This window comes from Pseudorasbora parva, chromosome 25 (genome assembly GCF_024679245.1).
Source record: "Pseudorasbora parva isolate DD20220531a chromosome 25, ASM2467924v1, whole genome shotgun sequence".
NCBI lineage: Eukaryota > Metazoa > Chordata > Actinopteri > Cypriniformes > Gobionidae > Pseudorasbora > Pseudorasbora parva.
The window spans coordinates 23713049-23739956 of record NC_090196.1 but is presented as its reverse complement, the minus strand read 5'-3'; the positions used below and the strand labels follow the sequence as shown (position 1 = coordinate 23739956).

Here is a 26908-nt window from a genome sequence, read left to right as displayed (position 1 = left end):
ACGGAGACCAGGTTTATTCTTGCCTATATTAATTGAGAAAATTGTATTACAGTCTAAATGATATTTAAGGTGTCCCATTTATTAACAGCCATATAAACATTCACTGAACTATCTATAGGCAACTTACGGGTCAATTTTGGTCAAATAAAGGCTATTTTCACTGTGTATAATACATACAATATGCTTCAAATTATTATTTAGGTAAACATTTTTAAAGTTTGTGGCCCGCCCAGCTTGAGAACTTGGATCATTATCAATATTGTAAATACGACTCAAGAGAGCGTTCATGTCCAGCTTTTTACCAGGAAACTTGTGCATCTGAAGGCAGCATTAAAAGGACTTAATTACATGTTAAGATATTCATACAAGTATGTGCTGCTGGCAGTTTTTTTTTACTCTGGCAGGGAAAGTGTTAACAGCGCTCGGTCCGAGCATTACAGTCTTCAAAGGTGTGTCCTTTGAAGTCCGCTTCCTTCGAAGAAAGCAGCAACTGAATTGGGACACAGCTGCTCGCGGCTACAACAAAGTACACATCGTAACCATAGTAACCAGGGTCAGGCCAGCAGCACAGGCTTGTCTTCACATGGCATGTGGTAGGAAATGTATGCATTTTGGCCTTATCATAAAGACTGATAACACAACATGCATGCTGCAAACACTAACATATGGTCCATGACCTCTCATAATTAACCTCAGGTTAATGTTTTACCGAAGCAACTGACTGACACATGAATTTCCGTTGCTATTTGTATTGCCCACTCACCGTTAATTCAAACATTGACCTTATTTGAAACCTTTTACCCAGTTTGAAGCTAATAGATCTGCCACATTCTTGATGAACAGATATAGACAACCATTATCATACCCAAGTCATACATCCATACATTTGAGGCCACTGTATAAATGCCAAAGTATTTTTTGCATTAAAACATTTGTATAGCCTATTCAAAAAATGTATATGTATTTCAGTATAGCAGTAATCAGTCAATAGCTAATGAGTATCACAAACCATTGCTGAAAGCCATACAGTTCAATGTATTCAGTGAAGGATCGGCAAACTGATTCAACCCTCATGTTATGTGCGAATTCTTCATTCTTCAACCCCAAATGTTTTCAATAACCCCCCAACAATAAATCATTTGAATGTTTTCAGACTCTAGTTTTCATATTTGCTGGCTGATTTTCAAAAGAAATGATAGACAGCCATTTTTCCAGCAAAAAAAAAATTGTGACAGTGCCGAACTAATGCAAAGATTGAATTTAAATCCAGTATTAACATCCCTGGCCAAACCACTTCTGAATAAGATGTCTATCTAATAAATATTATAAAAAATATGTAAATATCTGGTTCAAATCGGTCAAACCATATATGGAAATGGGTATCCTTATCTGGGTATCATCTAGTGGAAAATTTTAGATCTGCGGCACTGAAAAATAAATAAATAAATATGTATATATATATATATATATATATATATATATATATATATAGATAGATAGATAGATAGATAGATAGATAGATAGATAGATAGATAGATAGATAGATAGATAGATAGATAGATAGATAGATAGATAGATAGATAGATAGATAGATAGATAGATAGATAGATAGATAGATAGATAGATAGATAGATAGACCTAAAATTTGGCACAGAACTTGTCCAATTTGATTTAGATTTTCTTATAGTTTTAGAGCTGAAGATGTTTTGTAAAATGTATATTTTATATAAAGCACCAAAGAAATTGTATTTTTTTTTTTTTGGGGGGGGGGGGGGTCTGTACAGTTGCTTTTGAATTCTGTATGCACATTTCACAACACATTATTGTATTGAAACCTTTGCAAGCATAGTTCATGACCCTAAATTAGACAACATACAGCATGTTAAAATAGCATTGCATACAACTTAAAAAAAGAAAGAAATGATAGCTCATTTTTACCCATTGTAGCTGACAGATTTTCTCTGTATTGGAATAAGTGGGAAAAATCCTTTTATCTTCACATGGCAGTAAAAAAAAAAACTAAATATAACCAAGGATTGTTATTATTTTGGGCCTCAAATTGACCCACGAACATAATAGAAATTGTTTCTGCATGTCAAAACACATCAGCGTGTTGAAATTTGCATGCATGATGTTCATGACTCTAATTGAGAACAAGTCACAAAATGTTAAGGGGGGATTGGGGGTTGATTGGGGGTCTTCAAAGGCAACTAAAATATTGAAGGTCCAAATCAATGGTTTCAAAGAGCTCCAAAGGCTCTGCAAGATCCCTGCCGAGAAATAGGTTCTTTTCTAGCAAAAACATTTTTAATTTTCAAGATACTTTAAATCACTACTAAAAAGCGGTGCAGGAAAAACTGGATTTAATATGAAACTCTTGAGTTAGTTGAGTCTTTCAGGCTCAAAACCTTAAATCTGTCTAATTAATTGGTAGCACTATTTTAGAATCCGGTTCCCTATGTACATATGTACTTATTACAGTATTTGCAATAACTGGGTAATAACTATGTACTAACTTCAAAACCTACCCCTAAATATAACATTAACCCATGTAGTTACCATATATTACCCAGTTCTTTCTTTGGTGAGTACACTGTAAGTGCACGTACTGTAAAATAAAGTGCAACCAATTTACTTTTAAATGGTTCTGTCCAGTGAATAGAATGAATGGTTTTATATTCTAGTGTTAACTCAAAGCAAATTGCATTGTATTTTCTCACTATTTTTTCCCACAATAGGGGTCAGTATACTTTTTTCTCAAACCACACATGGTTGGAGCCAGGTCCCTCCCACTCTCATGTCCAGAGGCTTTCCCCAGGTGTCCAGAGGTCGTCAGAATGTGTTCAATTAGCTTGTGTAACCAGAGGCAGGGCGGACACTTAATCCCACAGCACCTGCTGCCTCTTCACAGGTTAACCCCAGTCAGCCATGTCACCGACAGAGGCAGGATATCACACGTTAACCCAGCTCAGTGGCCCTGGATTTACTTGGCCGTCTGATTGGACGTGATCTCCAAGCTGGCCGACCGGCAAGCAGCTGGACACCTAATTAGGCAGCCGAATAAACGTAGATGAAGTTTTTCAGGTGACCCGCACCCTCTCCGCATGCTAGGTTGCAGCCATTTGTGCAGACCTAATTAGCACAAAATAAGTGCCTGATTACAAGTTTGAAGAGTCAGTACTTATAAAAAAAAGTGGAAGTGTTACAGAGCCATCAAAGACTTGCCACCCATGTTGTTTTAAGGGCTAAGGGCACAGGCAAGTTCAAGACAAAAAAGCAATAATTTTGTCAAGATTAAAAAAGGTTTTGATTATAAAGTAGTTCAAATAAATGTTGTAATATGAAACTTGAAACCGGCCATTAGGTATGGAGCCCGTTAGAAGAATTTAGAGTACCATTTTCAAGATAATGCGATGTCCAATTTTTTTTTTTTTTATAATTTTCACAGGATTCATTTTGAGACTGGCAGAGGGCAGAACGAAATTGTTAAAGAAAGTCGTTATTTAGATGTTTGTTTTTGTCCACAAAAAGTAAAGTATTCTCATCGCTTCATAAAATTAAGGTTAAACTGCTGGAGTCATATGGACTATCTTAACAATAATGACCTTTCTAGACCTTAAAGGTGCTAATTCAATTGCTGTCTGTGTGGTCAGAGCTCTAGGATTTCATCAAAAAAAAAAAATCTTCATTTGGACTTACAGGTTTGGAACGACATGAGAGGGAGTAATTAATGATAGCGTTTACATTTTTTGGGTGAACTAACCCTTTAAGAGGACACGTTTGAGCTCAGAATCTTGGGACATGTGGTCTTCACCTCAGTCAGTGGAAAAAAAAAAAAAAATCAGGCTAAGACTTGGGCAGAAATCGTGTTCATGGATGCGATTATAAACGTTACTGTAATATTAAGCAGAGCAGGAGCTGAGCTTAACTTATTGTTGTTGATTTATTACATGCCTTGCAACTTATTATGCCACAGTCGCCGGCGCCGTTTCCGCTTTTCCGGTCATGAGTATGAGGTAACACAGCTCTGTTTAACATATTAGATACATTTAAATGTGTTGAAAATTATATTATGCATCTTCAATGCTCTAACTGAGGGAAGGAGGTTGTTCCCCAAAATGTTGCAATACATGGCCCGGTCATCCTCTCATTAATACAGTGCAGTCGCCCTGTCCCGTGTGCAGAAAAACACCCCCATGCTTCACAGTAGGGATGGTTTTCTTGCGATGGTACTCATCATTCTTCTTCCTCCAAATACGTTTAGTGGAATTATGGCCAAAAAGTTCTATTTTGGTCTCATCTGACCATATGACTTTCTCCCATGACTCCTCTGGATCATCCAAATGGTCATTGGCAAACTTAAGACGGACCTGGACATGTGCTGGTTTAAGAAGGAGAACCTTCCGTGCCATGCATGATTTCAAACCATGACGTCTGAGTGTATTATCAACAGTAACCTTGGAAACAGTGGTCCCAGCTCTTTTCAGGTCATTGACCAACTCCTCTAGTGTAGTTCTGGGCTGATTTCTCACCTTTCTTAGGATCATTGAGACCCCACGAGGTGAGATCTTGCATGGAGCCCCAGTCCGAGGGAGATTGAGTCATGTTTAGATTCTTCCATTTTCTAATGATTGCTCCAACAGTGGACCTTTTTTCACCAAGCTGCTTGGCAATTTCCCCGTAGCCCTTTCAAGCCTGGTAGAGGTGTACAAATTTGTCTCTAGTGTCTTTGGACAGCTCTTTGGTCTTGGCCATGTTAGTAGTTGGATTCTTACTGATTGTATGGGATGGACAGGTATCTTTATGCAGCTAACGACCTCAAACAGGTGCATATAATTTAGAATAAATGGCGTGGAGATGGCCATTTTAAAGGCAGACTAAGAGGTATTTGAGGGTCAGTTCTAGCTGATAGACAGGTATTCAAATACTTATTTGCTGTATCATACAAATAAATAGTCAAAAAATCATATATTGTGATTTCTGGGAGCAATTTCCAAGTGAGCACAAAAACTAATTCTCGTCGCTTCATAAAATTATTGTAGAACCACTGTAGTGAGATGGGCTTTGTAACATCGTCTTTAGTGCCTTATGGGTCTTGAGAGAGGAAATGACATTGGTGTCAATGAAGGACTTTCTGAGCCATCGGATATCAACAAAAATATCAATTTGTGTTTCGAAGATGAACGACGGTCTTACGGGTCTCAAACAACATTAGAGTAAGTAATTAATGACAGAATTTTCAATTTTGCTAACCCTTTAACTAAATTTCTAACCACTATTTTTGTTTTATGGAATTACCTAGACTGTCGAATAAAAATAAATCCAAGCAGAACTAAAATCTACAGTTCATCTTAAGTTAAAGGTCATTCAGAAGTGAGAACAAGCCAGACATACACATTTATTGTCAATTTTAAACTGCAAAAACAGCAACTAACTCCAAATTAGAAGGGATTGTAATTGGATATCAAAAAGCTTTGTGACAAGTATGAAGAGAATATATCCTAGGGAGGTAGACAAGTGACCTATGCAATGGGCTCTGCAACTTTACATGCGGCAGAGCATCTATAAAAACACCTGAAGCAAGTTGAAATGTCAAGCTGCTTTAAATGTTCCATACAATAAGTCACCAGGTTGGAGAAAAAGCACAGATTTTCAATTGACGACACGCAGATATCCCATGTTTTACAAAGCATGCCCATGATGGATGGTTCGGGTTCAGTAACACCTTTTAAACCAGAGCGATAAAGACTGCAATGAAAGACGCACTGTCTCTTTCTAACAGCGCAGGCAGCCACAACAATGACAGCTATTAAAGCTTTCGACGAGGTCGGGCTGAAAGAGCATGGCATAACATCTCTGTCGGCAACCAATTTTGTTGTGGTAAATGTTTTACTTCTTCTCTCTCTTTATCTAATTAATTCTCTCATACCCGGAGCAATGTGGATCATTTGCGATGGGGACAGGTCAACGCGACGCATAATGGAGACACAAAAGGAGGAAGAATGCGATGGAAAACGTTGAATAATGCAATCACAATTCACAACGTTTCACTTAATTTTCTCCTCAATCAAGTGTTTGGTGCATTTCACCTCTCTCTCTCTCTCTCTCTCTCTCTCTCTCTCTCTCTCTCTCTCTCTCTCTCTCTCCCCTCCCTTTTTTTCTCTCCATGCAGCGCAAAACTGAACTGATTGCGCAGGGAAATTATAACCCCGGTAAGATTTTTTTGTTCCGTACCGCGGCAGCACCATTATAGATGAATTAAATGAGAGAGAAGCCCTACGAAGCACAGTCGACACCCTCCCACTCCCGCCCACGCCGAACCCTAGGATCACACTTTTCAATCCAGTCCACGGCTAAAAGCATTCATTCCTGCGTTCAGGGGCCCTGCGCACAACCGTGCCTGGAGCACCTACAAGAACGCGGTCATCTTGCCGGACGGGAAATTTCTGTCAGTAACTAGCGGGATATCAGGGATTCGTATTCATAAAGCCTTGAGAGAATGATTACACTTACAGTAGTTGCACTTAGGGGTCCACTCAAAAAAAAATGGCACTCTGGGGAACTTCAAGAAAAGAAAGCTTTCAGACTGGTGGGGGGAGACTTGACATACTCCTTTCCCACCGAGACAGGCGACTCCAAACACGAGTCGCCTGGGATTTACGTGTTCGATTTATTAGTTCTAATTGTGTTTTTTTCTTCATTATGAAGGGGGGAAATCTTTCCCCTCCGTATAGAAGTTCACAATGCAGCCGTTTTAAAGCTGTCGCAATCTCCCGTATTGAAAATTGTCCTTCAATCAGCGCTGAAGTGCTTATTAAAACAGATGCATTTTCTTCAACCTCTGCTCTATCAACTGAACAATCGTATTCCCACAGGGAAGCTTCTCACTTAGTAAACTGGCTACAATGAATCAATTTCAGAATTAGTTTTTGTTGTTATTATTGTGGCATTAGTGTTGGTGTGGTGTTGCGTGCTTTGAACCCACCTCCGTTTTTTGGTTAATGCTGGTCGACTATGTGGGAGATGGCTAGGTAATGGAAGCTGAACTGTTTCATTAGGCTTTTGAGGGGGAAACTGCTAAAAGGGGGCATTAGCATATTCTTTACTTTGTCTGCTATTTAAAAAAAATGGCATTAGATGAATGTGAACTGTGAATATCTTAATGTTCTGACTGGTCAAACATCTGTTTTGACAATAACCTTTCACTTTCAGGACAACGGACCAAGCAATTCTATAACATACATTTTATTTTGCACAATGCAAAATCCAAATATATAAAAACATTTAGTGCAAATGCATAAAAGACATCACGTTTGTAATAAATAAAACTTTAATATAAAAAAAAGATGTATAAAAAGAAAGTCTCAGTCTCTCAAGTCTCGCGTCTGTACTCACACATGCACTATCATACGCATCCGTGGCGCATGTGAAAGTTGACAACGTATTCGGCATTGGTGCGCTGCACGGAGATAGCGAAGGGCTCGAAGGGATGGAAGGTGAACGCGACCAGTCTCCTGACCGTGTGGTTAATGGGTCTGCCCAGCAGGCCTGCCTGGATCTTAAATTTCAGCAATCCCGAGTCCCTCGCGTAGAACCTGCAAGAGGGGGGGAAAAAGCAGCGCCAGTTTATTATGATGGCAAATGGCATGGCGACAGCAAGAAACCAGTGTGTTTTACAGCGTAAGCGAACTGTCAAATCAGAAAATTATGGTAACATTTGTCAGAGACATTTTTGAGAGCCCTCAGGAAGTGTTTTAAATATCGCCTGCCACGGCATGAAATTACACTTCAGTGTTTCAAGTTTTAACAAGGAAGTTGCTGCGGACCTCATGCTGGGCCTCATTTTTCACTATACTGGAAAAGTGGGCGTACATTCTGGCCTCTTCTGCAATTCACTGTCTTTGTCAACAATCTGTGCATATGTCTACATTTAAGGATAAAATAAAACTTAATAATATTCAGGAATGCTTAAAAAATAAACCACAAAATGTTCTTTAATAATATTTCAGTATAAAGTCCGAACTGCTTAACAGAAGGGACTCTTTAGCTTAGAGGTACCTTATGGGATGATCGCCACAGGTCTTTGGCCGTTCCATGACAGACACCCACTTGTCATCGTAGCTGAAGAGGGAAAGATCCAGATACGGGCTACTGCTATAGGACTGAGCACTGATGGGTAGCTGACCAAGAAGCCTTCTGACCGCTTCTGTGTGCCCTCCGTATTTGGCATTCACGATGGTGTCTTTGAACCTGGGCACGAACAAACCGGTCCATAAATACTGTGCAGGCCAAGTGACTCACATTAATTAAACAGCAAAACCCCTTCGGTGTGGGCGGTGCTATCAAACATGATGGCAAAGAAACAGAAACCAAGAAATGGCTGATTATGACAAAACTTTGGATTAAAATGGAAGAGAAAGCTTAGCACGTTGGTGGGAGCAGGGGTTAAATGAACTATGAAACTTTAAAAGGGAAAAGGAATTTTTTTTTTTTTTTTTACACTTTATTTGTACCAAAAATACAGAAATTACAAGATATGATAAGGTGGTGGGAGGTGGGAGGTGATGAATCTAAATTTAGTTTGATGAATACACTTTAATGGCTAAATATGCTTTTTTCAGCAAAATTTATGGGGGGGGGGGGGGTATTTTCTAGTTTGGACATGATGTACACCCACTGTTGTTAATATTATAATGTAATAAAAAAATTGTGGTTACACTACAATTAACAATTGAGGTGTCATTGTTACAGTGTAATTATATATTTAAGTACAGAGTGATATTAATTAGTACATGTACTTAGTATAGGGTTGGGGTAGGATTATGATTTGGTTGAGGGTTAGTTACATGTAATTATACATGTGTTGCTGTTATTACTAAAATGTATTACAAGGTCAGTGTAAAATAAAGTGTAACCAAAATCGCTATTTCAAATAAATGTCGTTCTTTCTATTTATCAAAGAATCCTGAAAATAAGTATCACAGTTTCCACAAAAACATTAAGCAGCACAATTGATTTCAACATTGATAATAATAAATGTTTCTTGAGCAGCAATGATTCAATGCAGAATGATTTCTGAAGGATCATGTGACACTGAAGACTGGAGTAATGATGCTGACAATTCAGCTTTGCATCATGGGAATATATTAAATTTTAAAATATATTTTAATAGAAAATATTAGTTTTTTCGTTTTAATAATATTACTGTATTTCCTTTATTTAAGATCAAATAAACGCAGCCTTTGTAAGACAAAACACACACAAAAAAACGTACTAAACGGCAAAACCTTTGAATGGTAGTATATGAACGAAAGTCTGTCTGCCTCGCTTTAGGTGGATAAGGTTTTTCTTAGTTTCAGAATATTTTTTTAAGCAGCCTGCGATTGAGAGACATAATTAAAGTTTTTAATATCAAAAGGTGCCAGCATGAGTGAGTTCTCACCCAATATGTAGAGCTGCACTCCTTCTACGGAGTGATTGTGAAGGCCTTTTGTGAGAAAAAAAGTGAGGCAGGCCTCCTCTGGCTCGACCATCAATTTGTGGCTTATGAAGTGGTCAGGCTTGATATTTATATCTCACCTGCGTTGTACCTGACGGGCAAAGTTGTTGCTGGAAGCAGAGCAGGGGAACTGCACAGCCTCGCTGTGGAGTGTGGCGTTACGGAAGAGGTCGCAGAAGTTTTCAAAAAGCTCCAGAAGTTTGTCAGAAGTGTTCTCAAAAACTGCAATAACCTCAGTGGTTAGCATATTGTAAACCACGAAGAAAGAGGGCTAAAAATGAAAAGGAGAGGAGAATTGAGAAAGTAGTTAACATAATGATCGTTTACTATCAAATGCACAACCGATCCACCAAACTTGACGTAGCACAAATCCCACCTGTGTAGAGATTGACAACAAAACGAAAACAAACATTTTATCTTACACCACCAAAGATTAAGGGATGACGCCAGCAAGGGTGATATATCTGATTCAGTCTCCAGTTACTCCACAGCATGTGTGTTGTGGGTGAGATGGCTTTTTTTTTCTTTTCTTTTTTTTTACCTGCGAGGGGTCGGTGACCCTGAGCGTGACTACATCTTCGCTGGTGTACTTAATGAACAGGTGATGTTCATCCAGGAGCTGCATCTTCCACATGCGCAGCTGCCTGAGCTGATCGAAGAATTGAAAGAACCGCCGTTTGGCTGTGGCGCTGCCGTCTTGTTCTGCCCTCCTCCACAGGTACACCAGCAGACGGTGCTTCAATGAGTTGATGGTTTTCTCCTTATACAGACGTGAGAAACCGGGCTGACCTTCAGCCTGGGCCTCGGAGTATACCGCAGACAGTGTCAGCAAGTCATCCTCGTAACAAAAACGGCCGATGGTGCGCACGTCAAGGAAGGTTCCTTCTGGCGTCACCTGGGCAGGAGGAAGTAAATAAATTCATTTCGTTTAGTAATTACGGGGGGCGAAGTTTTTATTTGTACAAACAGTAGAGAAATGACAGAAATTTTTGGGGAAAAACGTGGGATAAGGATTGGACCAGTCAAACATACCAAACTGGGTTGAAACTTGTCCCCCACCTGAGCAACATGGTCTGACAAAATAAATGTAGGTTGCTAAAAATTGTCAATGTTCTAAAAATATATATTATATTTAAAAATATAGTGTCTCAAACAGAAGGTTTCATCCTAGTGAGGCTGTGTCCTTCCTAGTCCAGTCCTCGAAAGCTAGAGTTCAGTCAGCTCAGCATAAACGCTAGAAAGAGACGCTAGAAACATTCCTGCCCCATGGTCACGGCACCAAAACAGTGTTGGTCAAGCAACTTGGAAAATGTAGTGCACTAAGCTAGCAGTTTATCAACATTAAATTAAGCTTCACTACACTGAAGCAACCGCCCTGGGAAATGTAGCATGCTAAGCTACAGCAACATTTAAGCTATTTTTAATTTATTTAATTTTTATATTGAACCAATTTCATTCAGTCAATGCTGTCTCAGTGATCAATAAAAGTCAAACAGATAGCAACACATACTTTGTTGACATAAGTTGATCTGTATGTGTATGTGTGCATACACACCTGTGTTTGCATGTTTATGCTCAATTTAGACTTTGCCACTTTTGCTCAAAGTACAGTGGTAAAAGAAATAAGACCAGTTCCAAACAGTACCAACATGGCAAAAAAAAACATGTATTTATATTTAATGACACTTGTATGTGTACGTGTGCATGTGTGTGTCGGTGCGCGAGACAGAGCGGAAAGTAGAAGTCAAGTACATCCGCGACTTTAGCGGATCTTCAGAAATGCTTGGGAAAATGTAGCTTGTGTGGACGCTACCGCAGTTCTTGATCCACAAATAGCTTTGCTGATGAAAAGGCATTTGATTCAGAAAACAGTGACGCTACCACCACGCTATTGAAAGTTTTCTTTAAACTAGTAACGTCACTACTGGCCAACATTGCACGAAAATACTATTGAAATTTAATTTGGGAAAAATACTTTGTATTAAACAGGAACGTGTGCAAAATACACTTGATGCATCCTTCAAAATGTGCTGAATGAAAGATGCTAAACAAAGGCTGCATTCCAAGTAACCTTCAAATTGAGATGGCTTCCTGCAGTGCTTGATGATGTGGCAGGCAAGATATGAAGCTTTACCAGGATGCAGCCTTCCATTTGAGAAACACCCATACACTCACAGGCCACTTTATTAGGTAGACCTGTTGGACTGCTTATTAACGCAAACGGCAGCAACTCAATGAAGTTCAAAGCGAGTATAAGAATTGGGAAGAAAGGTGATTTAAGTGACTTTGAATGTGGCATGGTTGTCAGTATTAGACTGGCTGTTGTGAGTACTTCAGAAACTGATGATTTATTTAACGTTTGTATTTTCACATACAGCAATGTATAGGGTTTACAGAGAATGGTCTGAAAGAGGGTGAGTATCCAGTGAGTAGCAGTTCTGTGAGCGAAAATGTCTTGTTGATGCCAGAGGTAAGAGGAAATTGGCCAGACTGGTTCCAGCTGATAAAAAAGGCAACAGTAACTCAAATAACCACTTGCTACAGTGGAGGTCTGCAGAAGAGCATCTCTGAACGCACAAAATAATGAAAATCTAGTAGCAAGATAACACACTGGGTCCACACCTGTTAGCTAAGAACAGGAAACTGAGGCTATAATTCACACGGGCCCACCAAAAAAGGACAAAATATGATCAGAAAAACGTTGCCGCCCAGTCTGATGAGTCTTGATTTCTGCTGCAACATTCAGCAAAAACATAAAAGTATGGATCCATCCTGCCTTGCATCATCAGTTCAGGCTGCTGGTGGTGTAATAGTGAGGGGATATTTTCTTGGCACACTTCGGGCCCCTTTAATACCAATGGAGCATTGTTTAAATGCCACAGTCTACCCAAGTATTGTTGCTGACCATGTCCAGCCATTTTATGACCACAGTGTAACCATCTTGATAGCTGCTTCCAGTTCAGGCAGGATAATGTGCCATGTCACAAAGATCAAATCACCTCAAACTGGTTTCTTGAAAGTTCACTATACTCAAACGGCCTCCACACTCACCAGATCTCAATCCAATAGAGCACTTTTGAGATGTGTAGCCGACAAATCTGCAGAAACTATGTGATGCCATCATGTCAATATGAACCTACATTTTCCAGCACCTTGCTGAATTTATACCACGAAAAATGATTTCCCTCATGATTTACTCACCCACAAGCCATCCTATTCCTAGGTGCATACGGCATTCTTCTTTCAGACGAATACAACCGGAGTTATATAAAAAAATGTCCTGGCTCTTCCAAGCTTTATGATGGCAGTGAATGGTAGTTTTGAAGGCCATAAAAGTGCATGTATTCATCATGTATTAAAAATGTATATTGTTCTTACACAAACACATTGCTTCGCACAAGACTTTATTAACCCTCTGGAGCTGTGTGGAGCACTTTTATAATGGATAGATGCACTTTTATAATGGATAGTATGCGCTTTTATGGACTTCAAAAAAGAAACATCCATTCACTGCCGTTATTATGCTTGGAAGAGCCAGTACATATTTTAATATAACTCTGATTGTATTTATCTGAAAGACGAATGTCATAAAGCTAGGATGACTCAGCTAATTTTCATTTTTGGTGAACTCTCACTTTATGACTTTCTGAAGGAAAAAGAGTCTAACACCATACCAGCAAGGTGTACCGAATAAAGTGGCTGATGAGTGTAATTTATACCTTTATTGGCATTTTTGGTATTTCTATTTGCACCGAATTATGGGTATAAATGGGGTGATGGGACTGGCAAAATGACAAGCGAAATAGAAACCTGTGTCGCCCGCCTTGGACACCATGGTCTGACAAAACAAAATTCAGTTTGATAAACCAATTATACTTCAAAGGGGAATCGCAATTCTCTTCGTATTTTTATGAACGATAGAGAACTGACAGGGAATGATGGGTATAAATATAAATTTAAAAAAGATAAGAATACATCATATAAGACAGTTACTATGTTACTATGTAATGATAAGTTTACATTTACTAAGTTTTGGTCAATCAGATCGCAAAATGTTCTCTCACCGTTCCTTATTTTTAACACACACTCATAGCGTTTGGCATGGTCTTGCGGCTATCAGCGTCGTCTCATTTCGCTTTCATATGTAAATTGTGCAAACTTACTGCATACATTAGATCAAAAGATCTGAAAAAGCCCATACGTTTACCCACCCATAGACCCTTGACTCGCAAAAATCAGGACAGACGTGGTTGAAAGTGGACAAAAGAGACGGATTAAAACACCAGGTGTAAACGCGTATGTTTCCTTGTCTCCTTGTGATCCGACCAACCAAAATGAATTATAATACCAGTTGTAAACAGGGCCTTAGACACCGTTACTCTTACCTGAAAGACATGTATTGTCTGTTGCTGCACAGAAAGCACGGCCAGTATATTTCTGTAAAGGTAGAGTCCTTGATTGTGTGACAGAATAATTTTGTCACACTTAAAGGTGCGTGTATCACACAGTCGGCCCGTGTGCAGGTCTATGATGTGCAGCGAGTAGTCCTCAAGAGGTGAGCGCGGGTTCGGCGTCACGGATTCGTTGTTTCTGTACACCTCGAAAAAGTGCGGATGAGGCTCTTCGGGCAAGTAAGCAGCAGAGCCGACGATTACATAGCGGCAGTCGTCGGTGAAAAGACTGCACTCTCTGTTCAAGTGCTCACCGTTGGAGGCCACATTGGTGACGTGGAGCAGGGAGAAGAAGCGTTCGAAGAGTCTGCCTCTGATGTTGAGGGAACGCTGGTCATTCCCATTGGCCAGCGTTTCTCCCTCCTGACCCTGGAGAAGATCTTCAGCGGCCTGGCATCCCTGGTACTCATAGATTTCCAAGGAAGTCTGATCAGAGGAGAATGCAATAAAGCATCGACCGTCAGGGGAGAACTTGCGCAGGAAGCAGGGTGGCTTCTCCACGTTCACCACTGTGAAGTTGGGGAACAGGTTCTGGTGGAAACAGCGCACACGGTACCAGTGAGCCCCGAGTGGACCAGAGCAGATCCGACGCCTCTCTAGCCTGTGGACCACATTCTGGTTCTGGATGCGTCTCGGCTTCAGAGTGGGGAAATCATCCTCTGATGTAGTGTTGCGGTGAGCAGCCATAATAACAGCTTTACTACTGTAAATGAAAAATTAAGTAATCAAGTTAAAGGGATAGTTCACCCAAAAATTAATTCTGTCATCATTTAAACACCCTCAAGTTGGTCCAAACCTGTATGAATTTCTTTCTTCTGCTACCATGGTAGTCAATGGCTGTCGAGATCTGCTTGAACATTCTTCCAAATATCTTCCTTTGTGTACAGCAGAACAAATATATTTATACAGGATTGGCACAACTTGAGTGTAACTAAATGATGACAATTCTCATTTTTGGGTAAACTATCCCTTTAAATGCAGGAGAATATCCCTACAAAATTATTTTATATAATACTTTCTATAGAACAAAAAATAAACAATTAGACTGGCAGATGGCCATACTAACAGCTATACCACTGCAAATGAGAAATTAAAACATTATTGGAATTGGAACAGATTATAATAATCAAGTTCATAATGGAAAGCAGGTAGGGCAGATACCTCTACACACTTATTTTCAATAGTTTTTATAATACAAAACAAAAAACAGACGGAAGGTAGCCACAGTAAGTTATAGCTTTACCACTGCAAATGAGAAACTAGAACATTATTGGAAGAGATCATAAGTATTAACTTAACGTTAGCACGTTATAATACAAAAACTAACATAAAAATATTCCTGTTCTGACTCACTTTTTGCGGGTTTATTACAACAACAAAAATAAGTTCGTTTAAACATTATTCAAAATAAAACATCTGGATAAACACCAAAACACACGCAGTTGATTATGCATATCTTACCTGCATGTTCATTTAAACACTTCTCATGTTAATATCTGTGCAGCTTTAACTCTCTGGGAGCACAAGCATGGACAAAAGAAAACCTACATCCGCATGAAATAAAACATAAAGAGCAAAAACCTTTGAAAGGGACGTACAATGCGGTTTAAAAGTTTATTCGGGAGTGCTATAAGTTTGGAGGTCTGTTCGTCGCTGTCTAACCGGCGGAAGTAAACTGCCATCGGCGAGCTCTCCGCATAAACAGTGGACATGGGGTGCACAGAGTGTCAGAGCGCCCCCTTCAGCAGCGGCGAAACAGCGCAACTACACCTCTGTGGTATGAGATTCTTTCAGCGATTTGGATTGATTAAATGTTCTGTAAAATTAACCCGCTGAAGTCAGTAGTGCTGTGTGAATATGTAGGCTATGGGTATCCATAATTTCTGAGGAGATTATTATTGTCAGTGTGACATAGGCTACATAAAATTATTTTGGAGAATGTCCTGCTCATAAAAACAGTTTTAACCGAACTAAACTGTTTAGCGGGTCTCTCATTATGGTTAGACTGCCTTTTTAAAATGGTTTGGGGCTCTTTTCGGGTGGTCAAGCTAGAAGACAAGCTTACTAACCAGCTGAACACCACTAAACACTTCAGACTGATTTTGGATGCATTAGGAGCAAGACTTGGAACATGGCAGAAAATAATCTGAGATGTATTGTTTGATTGGGCTGGTTAGAGCACTAAAACCTAAAAACCATCCTAAGCTAGTTCGCTGGTCTTAAAGGGTTAGTTCAACCAAAAATGAAAATGATCCCATGATTTAATCACCCTCAAGCATCCTAGGAGTCTATGACATTCTTCTTTCAGACGAATACAATCAAAATTTTTGTTTAAATGTTCTGGGTCCAAGCATTATTAATGGCAGTGAATGGCAGCCCAAAATTTGAAGACCAAAAAAGTGTGTCCATCCATTATAAAAGTATTCCATACAGCTCCAGGGGGTTAATAAAGACCTTCTGAAGCGAATCGATGAGTTTTTGTAAGAAAAATATCCATATTTGTTGTATGTGTTATAAAGTAAAATATCTAGCTTCCATTAGACCACCTTCCATATTCAATTTACAAAGAATGTGTAGTGCCTCTCGCAGTTCAAAATGCTTGTGCCACGTCCGACGTCAGCATTGTGGCAGTTATGTTGTTTTACACTACGTCCGATGCCATTGTCACAACAGTTACGCTTTTTCCGTAGGCTAACTTGAATATGAAAGGCGGTCCACCACTTTATAATGTGTTAAGTATAGATATTTTTCTCACAAAAAAACATCGATTCGCTTCAGAAGGCTTTTATTAACTGTGTGGAGCTGTGTGGAGTTCTTTTATAATGGATGGATACACCTTTTTTGCTTCAAATTTTTCGGCTGCCATTCATTGCCATTTATAATGATTGGAAGAGTCAGGATTTTTTTTTATATAACTCCAATTGTTTGTCTGAAAGAAGAAAGTCATAATAACTAGGATGGCTTGAGGGTGAGTAAATCATGGGGTAATTTTTTTTTTAGGTGAACTATCCCTTTTTAAGCACCCTAGGGCTTAATTTAAAGAGGTCTTTCTTGGGTAATGGTCTCACAGGGTTTTGTCCATGTGTTTTACTGTATGTTGGGAAAACATAGAGAGTGTTAAGAATTAGAGTAAGTAAAAACAAAATGGCCACCCGCTGACAAGACATTACCTGCATTGCCATTTAATTGATCATAATCACAGCTCTGAACATTCAAAGTGCATTAGTATTGAGAAGGTTTTGAAGTCTCATCATGATGACATTGACCAAAATTGTTACAAAAGAGATGCATTTTTGTTTTTTATTGAATATTAATTTGCGTGTGCTTAATGTGTTATTGTCCCTATGGTTGTAGTTGTTTTATGATGGAGTTGAGTTGTTTGATTAGTTAAGTTGGAACACCTAATACTCACAGATAAGTAAAAGCTTACCTGATGAGAAGTGAATTGATGAAGAGAAGGATTTTAGCTGAAACTTTTATTTCCCTATTGTAAAGTGGATAAAGACACGTCTTTATTTTTAGCTATCACCATACGGTAGACATAAGTTTGGCCATGAGAGACTGGCATTTTTTTTAGCAGCGTTATTAAATTTACTTTTCAAGTAGAAGAAATTTCTTGGTCAGGGTTTGGTTGGCGAGCAGTCTAACAAAAGGGAAATTTAGCACTAATAATTAGGGACAAAGCACTTCCCATTTATGCACCCATTAGCAGAGTACACCGAAAAGGCAAAGCAGTGACAGATGAGGTCATCTCACTCTTTTGTCTTCTGTTACTGCCATAGAAAGAAAATGACGAATGCTCAAAATGCCTTTTCACTTCCACGTTTTATGGAGCATTTGGACTTTGTAAATACACTTTTAATTCCATATTCAATAGGCAGCATGCTCGTCTTCCAGAAAATGTTTAAAATGATGATATTAACAAACCATTTTTAAATGTCAATTGACAGGGTAGTTCCATGATGATTAGGACAGAGGTCAATAAATCTTTACAGAATACCACTAATGGAGGTGCTTTTCTGGTACGGCTTAAAATTATTATGGTGAGGGTTTTTTTTGTTGTTGTTGTTTGTTTGTTTTTTAAGCACTCATTCCATGAGTGCAATTACAAAACAAAACCTGGTACAACATTTTTTATAGAGAAAAAGAAAAAAATCATTTATTAGGTTATTTAGCAAACTATATACATTGAATACAGGATTAAAAGTGTACATACAAAGTCCAAATCCTCCATAGAACGTGAAAAGGCATTTTGAGCATTCATCCTTTTTTGGGGATAGATAAAAATATGTATTTTTCATGATAGAGTGTTAATGAACTATAAAAAAAGATTTTTCAAAGTAAGACAAAGATTAATGGCATATGTCAACACTATTCCAGTGTTTCTACTTCAAACGTCCATGTTTAGTTCAATATGTTACTTGCCATTTCTTGGTAATTATTTGCTATAAATTTCTGAGTGGAAATTGTAAGTCCTACAAATATACTGGCTGATTCATACATACATATGCGTTTGTTTGACCGAATACGCTCAATCTTATGTGGTAGTTCTCATGTGGAGCTCCAAAAAGAGAACATGAGATAAAGTCTAATTTGCCCAAATTCATTTAGTGTTCTTTATCCAAAATGGATTATGAGGGTTGAAAAATTGAAAAAGAAAAATGAATAAGAACTGAGCACAGAAGGAAACCTGTGTGCTTGGCCTTGAGAGTATGATAATGGATTTGTACCCAATTATCCTCGACCCAAGTATGTAGAGACCCAGTTGGTAGATTATATAAGTTGTAATCTTCAGTAATGGCAGGTTGTAAGCATGAAAGGTATTCCAGTGGAAAAACATGGAAAAAGAACATTAGAGCCCTCCAAATGCTACGTGCCAGCGTTTTGAGTGCACTCTCCACCCATGGGCCAAAGCGCTTCGCTTAGGGGCCAAAAACATGGCAGCTATAGCATTATGGTATGGGGTTTGCATTTGAGATTTTTCCAAATAATGGCCTTTCATTCGGCTCTTTTCTCTTTGTCAAGGGTCATCATCTTCCCTTTCAGGTTTTGTTTTTGTTTTTTTACGTCCCCCCTCCTCACTAGCAGGCAAAATGCACGAGAACTCAGGAAGATTCATTTCCTCTGCATCCAGAGCCCGAGTGGTAGATGGAGGGTCCTTAAGGCTGGTTTTTAGACTGATATGAGGGCCTAATGCAGAAGAAGCAAAACAAAGAGCACAGGGAAATCACAAATTCTGTGGTAATGAAACTTTCACTGCCGATTCCGGACTAGAAAATGGCTAGGCCAGTGGAAACTCCAAGTACACTCAAACCGGTGGCATATAGCCTTAATTACAAACCTATTGCAATACTGGACGTAATTGGCAAAAGCAGTTTTAAAAGGTTGCTTTTTGCACAGAACAAGCGACGATGCTGCTTTTTTTTTCCTTTTCTTTTTTTTTTTTTTTTACATTTCTGAAAATCTACGTTGCATAGAGGCTGTGTTTGACATTTAAAAAGAAGCTTTTATCTTCTCAATATAGTTGGTACTCAGCAACATAATAGAATGTTTCCGTAATTGTAGCTTCCTTCAAACTTTAGGGGAATTTTTTTCTTTTCACAATTTGTTTTTTTCTTTCGAAAAAAAAAATGCAATTATTTTGTGGGGGGAGGGCGGGGGGTTGATCAAAAAGCTCATAGATGACATGCTGGGGGGGGGGGGCTGTATTTCCCATTGTTTAAAGTTCTAACACATATGTATAATCTGAGATCAACAGGTTGCATTTTCCTGAGAGTGTGTGCTACATATTATCATCTTTAATGTCATAAAGCTCTAAAATATAACTTTTAATCCCATTTTGAGTCATATTCAGAGAAGGCCTTTATGGACCGTACAGAATTATGTAGATCTGCCTGCTGCTTGGTCAGTGTGTGTAAATATATTCTCCTAACACTAAACCCTCACAGATAGAAATAAAGGCGTGTGCTCTCTCATTGGCTGACCAGAATACATGGCTGGATTCTATTGGTCATCCTGATCAGCTGACAGGATGCTGTTGCTTAGAAACATTGTTTCCTACCAAAGCCAACCCTTCTCTGCAGCCTTGCCAGTCCAATCAATGTGGCCACAGACTGATAGCTTTTATCTCGTGCTGTATTTCAAAGGTGTCTATGTGTTGCTTCTCATAAAATCATTCTTCAAACTGAATCAAATGCCTCATTAAAACAAACAGGTGGCTTAAAATGTGACTAGTGATGTTTAACAGGTAGTGTAAATGATGAGGTTATCAATACACTTTCCATATGCAATGAACATGCATTTTGTGAGGGAAGGAGTGTCGTGGTCATTGGAAATTACGTTGTTTACATGCAACACGGACTACAGATGCTGTACAACACATTTCAGCCTCTTCTTTAAGTAGCAGGCAAATTCTAATTCTGGTTTCCGTGGAAACCTCTCAGAGCCAAACAATGGATGAAGGGTAAAGGACAAGTGCAGGATGCCGATCTTGCTTTTGTGGATGCGTGTGTGTGAGCGTGCATGCAAGAAGGCTTGTGTGCGATATGTGCGCGAGTGTGTTATGGGGGAGGGAAACATTCTGGACAGGCATAGTTGGGTTCATAATGAGCGCGTACAGCGTGTCATGGGACTCCGTGTAAAGAGTGCTCGCATCTCCTCGTACATCAGTCCTCGTTGAGAGCCGGAGACTGCAGGGCATGCAAATCAGGAGTGATTTCAACACCCTCTGCTTCATCTCCACCACGTATTTCGCCAGATTTTTAAGTTTGTTTACTCCTTGTCATATTTCCCTTTCAGCAAATATGCCCATCCGTACCTTTCTTATGAATTCAGTCTTTTTTTTAAAAACTACAAATGACTGCTTGCAGGCAATAAGACCCAATAGTGATTGTTTCTCTATGGAACACTCTTTATTTCTTTATTGACATAGGTGGTTCTAGAAGAGTGGTGTCCAAAGTCGGTCCTGGAGGGAAACTGTCCTGCAGAGTTTAGCTCCAGCTTGCCTCAACACACCTGCTAAAGTTTCTAATATGCCTAATAAGACCTTAATTAGCTAGTACAGGTGTGTTTAATTGGGGTTAAAGCTAAATACTGCAGGACAGTGGTAGCCTAGAAATCTAGACGCACCCTAGCGGCAGCAAATTTAATCTGCCCGCAAGTGTCGTCTAGCAACTCTCAATACCCTTCTGAGCTGTATTCCCCTAACTCTTGCCGGACCAATCACATCGTGTATAGAGTCGGTGGGCGGGGCCATAACGACGGCGGAGCTGCATTTGCGTGCTTCTAGTAAACACAGAAACTGGCGAACGGCGGCGGTCTTTCGAATCATCTTTGACCGCGATTCTGGAAGACTTGGAGTTAAGCTTTTCTCTGAGAAAAGAACAAAGAACGGCACTGAAGTCATTCTTAAAAAGGGAAGATGTGTTCGGAGTTTTGCTGACCGGATACGGCGAATGTTTAATCTATCAACGAGCTCTGTTTCACCTTCGTTGGCGCTATCCTATCACGTGCAGAGGGAGTTTGAAAGACAACCATTTATCCCGCCCCTCGGATTGAGCCCTGTCTATGGTGAGTTTCCAGACCAAACATCTTGATGTGGGTATGGCTTGTCAGGCTAGGACAGTGGCCCTCCAGGAGCAGGATTGGACACCCCTGTTCTAGAACCTTGGCCCACTGCACAAATGGTTTATAGCAGAAAAAAGGTTCTTTAGAATATTAAAATGTTCTTTACACTATGAAAGTAATGTTCCTTTTGACTGAAAGGTTCTTTGGGGAATCCAAAATGGTTCTTTTATGGCATCATTGTGAAAATACGATTTTGGATATACTAGAACAAATATAATAATAATAATAATAATAATAATAATTTGTTACATTTATAGAGCGCTTTTCTAGGCACTCAAAGCGCTTAAATATGCAATTATGCAACTTTGCATCCCACTAGACCTTGAATTTGGTCGTCTGAGGTTCCATTTGACCTTTCCCCTTTATGGTGGAAAAAGATTATTCACATGCTCTTTACATTAAAGGGGGGGTGAAACACTCAGTTTCAGTCAATCTCATGTCAATCTTGAGTACCTATAGAGTAGTATTGCATCCTTCATATCTCCGAAAACTCTTTCGTTTTATTATATTTGTAAAAGAAATATGGGCTGTACCGAGTCTTTCCGGAAAAAACGGGCGTATCGTGTGGGCGGAGCTAAAGAATGACATATGCGCAAAGCGGTGACGTCCTCAAGCGTGGAGAAACCCATCGCTATCTCAGCTAATAGATATGATCCAGAATCTAATTCGGAGGCTGAAATAGAAACAGCAACAGCAGGACGTCGGTCTCTGTGGTATGTACTGTATTTAGAGGCCTGTCAACATGACATGATTCGGTTTATGGACTATTGTATGCAACCAAACCTTAGTAGCAAGCAAAACGGTTTTGCACGTCAGAGTAGTGTAACGTTATAAGTTACATATAACAGCAATGAAGTCCGTTAGTGCATTTGAATGACGAAGATCGCGATCGTGTCGTTTACTGATGTTTACAAACGCGACGATAAGCACAGCACAGACATTTGAAGCAGTTTTACTCACCGGCTGCTTCCAAAGCAGGACCGAACCTTTATCGCTGGGATGGCTCCGTCAAAAACACACTTCTTGGAGTGTGGAGATCCATTTTGCGATGCGACTGAAGCATTTCTGCGTTCAAATCGGTTCAAATGCAGCGCTGCCTTCCCAGAATGCTGTGCTGAAGCGTTGAAGTCGCTTAATGTCAAAGTGGAGGAATGAAGTGGAGCGCGGCGCAGACTATAACCGACATTAATGTTCACGGACGACTGGATCTGCAGCTGAGAGAGTTTACTGTTTACAGCGTGCATTTCCTGTCTCGCGCTAGTGACGCGCGCGCGCACCCTACCGGGAGAAGAGCCCGTACAGCCCATACAAGGACCTTCCGATCTATTAACGTCAAGTAGACCCATACTTGAAAAAAACTCTCCGAAACTTGTGAGAAACCGGAAGGAGTATTTTTGTCACAGAAATACTCTATAAACTCTATTTGAAACTTTGACTATGTTTAGGATGGGAATCCAAGTTTTTAACAGTGTAAAAAACTCAGTATGCATGAAACAGCATTTCACCCCCGCTTTAAGAAAATAATGGTTCTTTTAGAAACTGTTTAGTGAAAGGTTATTTGGGGAACTTAAATAGTTTTTTTCATACCCTTTTTTGCAGTGATAAAATACAAGAACCATTGGGGTTCCGCAATAAACCTTTCAATAAAAAGTTTCTTTCACGTCTTAGTGTGAAGAACATTTTAATAATTGAAGAACCTTTTATGACGACCCTTTAACGGTTCTTCATATATATGCTAAGAACTTTTCTTTTCTTTTATTAAAGTCTATGGCATCACTGCAAAAAAAAAAAAAAAAACTTTGTTTTATTCCTTGAAAAACCTTTAACATCCATGGAACCTTTCCATTGTACTAAAGCTTCTTTATAGTCAAAAGGGGTTATTTTTAAAATGTTCTTCACACTAAGAACAAATGGTTCTTTTAAGACATTTTCATTGAAATGTTCAATTTAAAAAAATAACGTGCTTACTCAACAATATTTTTTTGCCGTTATGACAACTTTGAGTAAATTTACATTCAAACAACAAGCTACATTGAGTTAGAGGAACTTAATAATTTGTAGCATAAACACAAATTTTTAAGTTGATTACTCCAACAAATTAAGTTTCATTGAAAGGCTCAAACAAATTAAGTTTCATTTTGAAAGGCTCAAACAAATTAAGTTTCATTGAAAGGCTCATTGGTTTTGGTACTTTGGTTTTTAAAGTCCGGAAGTTGCTACCAACTTTACTTCAGTGTTGCAGCAGACTGACGGTTGGAGGGAAGGGGATAAGGATATTCTACCCAAGCTGTGAAACTGACATCCACAGAGAACGGAAGTAACTTTTCAGATTACCACAACAAAAGTTTCTGTGTATTAACTGACACAGGCTAATTGTTCACCACAATTCTAAATGGTGTCAATTTTGATTTCATGATGACTTTGAAAAGTGTACATTGATACATTGCAACAATGCCGGAAAGCTGCATCTGTCAGACCTTGAATTTAGTCGCCTTAAGCAAAGAAAAGGCAGGAAAGTATCAGACCAGATAAGGGTGAAAATGTTTTAGGCGAGTGCCTTGAAATGGCTTTTGTCTCGCATTTCTGTAATTGCGGCCACTCTCTTTAGCACGCACTGATTGCTTCGGGAGCCCTGTTTTCTTGTTTTTTTGCTTGTATGGATCGCAAATCTTGAGCTTTTATGGGGCTCCAGGGCCAAAGTGGAAGAGCAAGTAGGACAATATCTGTAGCTTTTCAGGGAGGACACCACTCAGTTTAGGTCAGCAGAGATGGACCAGAAGTTTGGAAAGAAATTATTTCACCATTTCATGAAAACACGCTCTTTAAAGGCAGGCAAAGAGAGGTCAAGTGCAGAAACCACACTCAGGCAGAATTACCTTCTCACCCCTTAAGAAAGCTAAGGGGGTTCTCAGCAGGGAAGCCTGGGCACCGCACCACGCCTGCGCCGAGAAAGCCGGCCATCAGTGTGCAGCAGCAATTTCTGCCACTTGGGGATCACAGGTGAAAGGAAATTGATGGGCACTTTTCTATTATTAGTGCCAGTGAAGGAAACATTAGTGTCAGAAGAACTTGTCGAGCTGCTTGTGGTTCTCTCCACCCATATTCCCCAGAGGACTTTATACTTTTATTGCCAGACTTGATGCAAGGGGACCAGAGTTTGCAAAATACACACCACCTCCACACACACACACACGTGCGCGCGCACACGAGTGAATGCTGGGAAAATAATCTTCGGCGCTGAGATCATTAGCTGATTAGAACGGCTACCTGGAAAGGCTGCACCTTCTGCCAGGTAATCGGGGTTTCCTCGCAGGGGCTGCCGAACAGATGCTGCTTCTCGCTAAATGCAATGAATTACTTATGGGCCGCTTAACTAAACAAGGAATCGCTCTGTACAGGTTTGCATAACACCGATACGGACATCTGTCAATGTGACTTTTGAACTGCCTCTGCCTCGGCCTGGCAGGTAACCTGATGCTTATCACTGTGCCGTTGGGCGGCGGGGTAGATTAGGGCCACCGGCAACCATAGATCTCTTTAATGAATAATGTAAACGCCCTTAGACTATGCAAGCTGACCCTTAAAATCAGGAGATTTCCTTCGTGGTTAGCGTATATAAATGAAGGATTCTAAAAAGTCATATTTACAAAAAGGAAATATTACGTTAGCTTTGCTCTGGGATGCAGAGGTCAAAATAAACCCTTACCAGCACGTCAAATAACAGTTCAACCAAAATTACTAGAACACCTGACAGATCTGAAAATATTGACCTTTTTTGCCTCCAAAATTTATATTTCAAATGTTTATAAAACATGCAGATGGTTGATCTGACCATCAAATATCAGAAGAAGAGAGTCGTACTGTTTTTATCCACTTTTAACTTGAAAATTTGGTATGTCCACCTTCTGCAGCAATTACAGCAGGACATCTCGCTGGCATAGTGTCAATATATTTCCTCTGAGAACTTCAACACTAATGTTATCCCATGCCTTACGCAACTGAAGCCAAAGGCTTTCCTTTGAGCGTATAGATATGTCCAGTTTATTTTACAACTTGCCCCAAATGTGCTTGATTGGGTTGAGGTCCGGACTTTGAGGGGGCCAGTCCATCATTTTCAATATTCCAGCTGATTCCTTTAGTCACAGGTAGTTCCGCCAATAGTTAGAAGAAGGTTCCGGGTCATTGTCCTCTTGGAAAATTAATACAGTTCCAATAACACGACTCCCAGATGCCAAGTGTTCTAATAATTTTGGCCACAACTACAGAAAAATATATATAACCACAAAACGTTACAAAATGTGTATATATATATATATATATATATATATATATATATATATATATATATATATATATATATATATATATATATATATATATATATATATATATACACAAAACACAGTTCAGTTTAACGTTAAAAATATTTAACGGAATTAACACAGCATCCGTTTTTCATACTTTGGCTACATCATATGATCATGCTCTTATTCATGCAAATAAGACAGCATATAGAATCAAGTTCTCTTTAGCGCTTGAACAAACAATTACACACAGAATTATGCTAAAATGTCAGTTTTGTCGAGTATTCTCATAAGAGCCGTCTTAAATTATTTATAATTTAAGTTCAATTAGTTAAATAATGTCTTAAATGAACCTAAAGAGCTGTGAGAAAATTAGATGCAGTTGACACCAACTTCATGTTTTGCAGCAGATTTTAAAGTGACAGGAGCCGGATAAACCACCTAATGTGATGCCAGTCATTAAATTTAATCAAAGAACAAAGGTAAAAGAGAAAATGTTAGCTTTTATAATTCTATATATAATTGCTAATTTATGCAGTTAAGAAAAGTTAACTTCAGTATGTCTAACAGTTAGGAAGGCCACAAGTAAATATGGCATATAAAGGGTTTATGTGAAGATTGTTTTAAGTACACTTAAATTAAAAGTTCCCTAAAAAGAACAACATTGTACCATTTTTACCACAAAAAGGTTCATTGTAGTACCTTAAGGTACGCATTTGTACTCAAAGGTACTAATATGCACCTTTTAGGAGTAAAACAGGTACAAAGATGTCCTTTTAAGGGTACTGCCCCAGCGATAAGCTAAAGGTACAATTTTGACACCCTATTTTTCGGTGTGTACTTAAACTCCAAGACCATTTTTTGGTATTTCCGCCTGGATTTGGCCTACCCAAATTGAAAAGCTTCCCATACACACATACAGTGGTCTAAGTTCAAAATGTTGGTATCATTTTACAGGAAACCCTTTGAAGTTAAATAAAACACTGCTAAAAGTCATAAACATGTAGGTATATGTTGTCTAAGCTGTA

The 26908-nt window shown here is 39.2% G+C and overlaps 1 protein-coding gene across 3 annotated transcripts in view; it reads right to left on the bottom strand.

Moving 5' to 3' along the window:
* Positions 1-7294: 7294 nt before the first annotated feature.
* The window catches only part of det1 (DET1 partner of COP1 E3 ubiquitin ligase), a 35471-nt gene continuing 15857 nt past the window's right edge, over positions 7295-26908 (bottom strand). Inside the window, exons 1-7 of one of the 3 annotated variants that reach the window (XM_067435898.1) lie at positions 15412-15638; positions 14747-14825; positions 13885-14653; positions 10041-10394; positions 9580-9770; positions 8059-8250; positions 7295-7595 (exon numbers count right to left, since the gene is read on the bottom strand). In XM_067435898.1, the coding sequence (XP_067291999.1) occupies positions 7406-7595; positions 8059-8250; positions 9580-9770; positions 10041-10394; positions 13885-14653; positions 14747-14775 (1725 nt within the window). In that variant the 5' untranslated portion in view covers positions 14776-14825; positions 15412-15638 and the 3' untranslated portion in view covers positions 7295-7405. Of the gene's footprint in view, positions 7596-8058; positions 8251-9579; positions 9771-10040; positions 10395-13884; positions 14654-14746; positions 14826-15411; positions 15639-26908 lie in introns of those variants that run through there. The other 2 variants (XM_067435899.1, XM_067435900.1) reach the window with 2 other exon arrangements.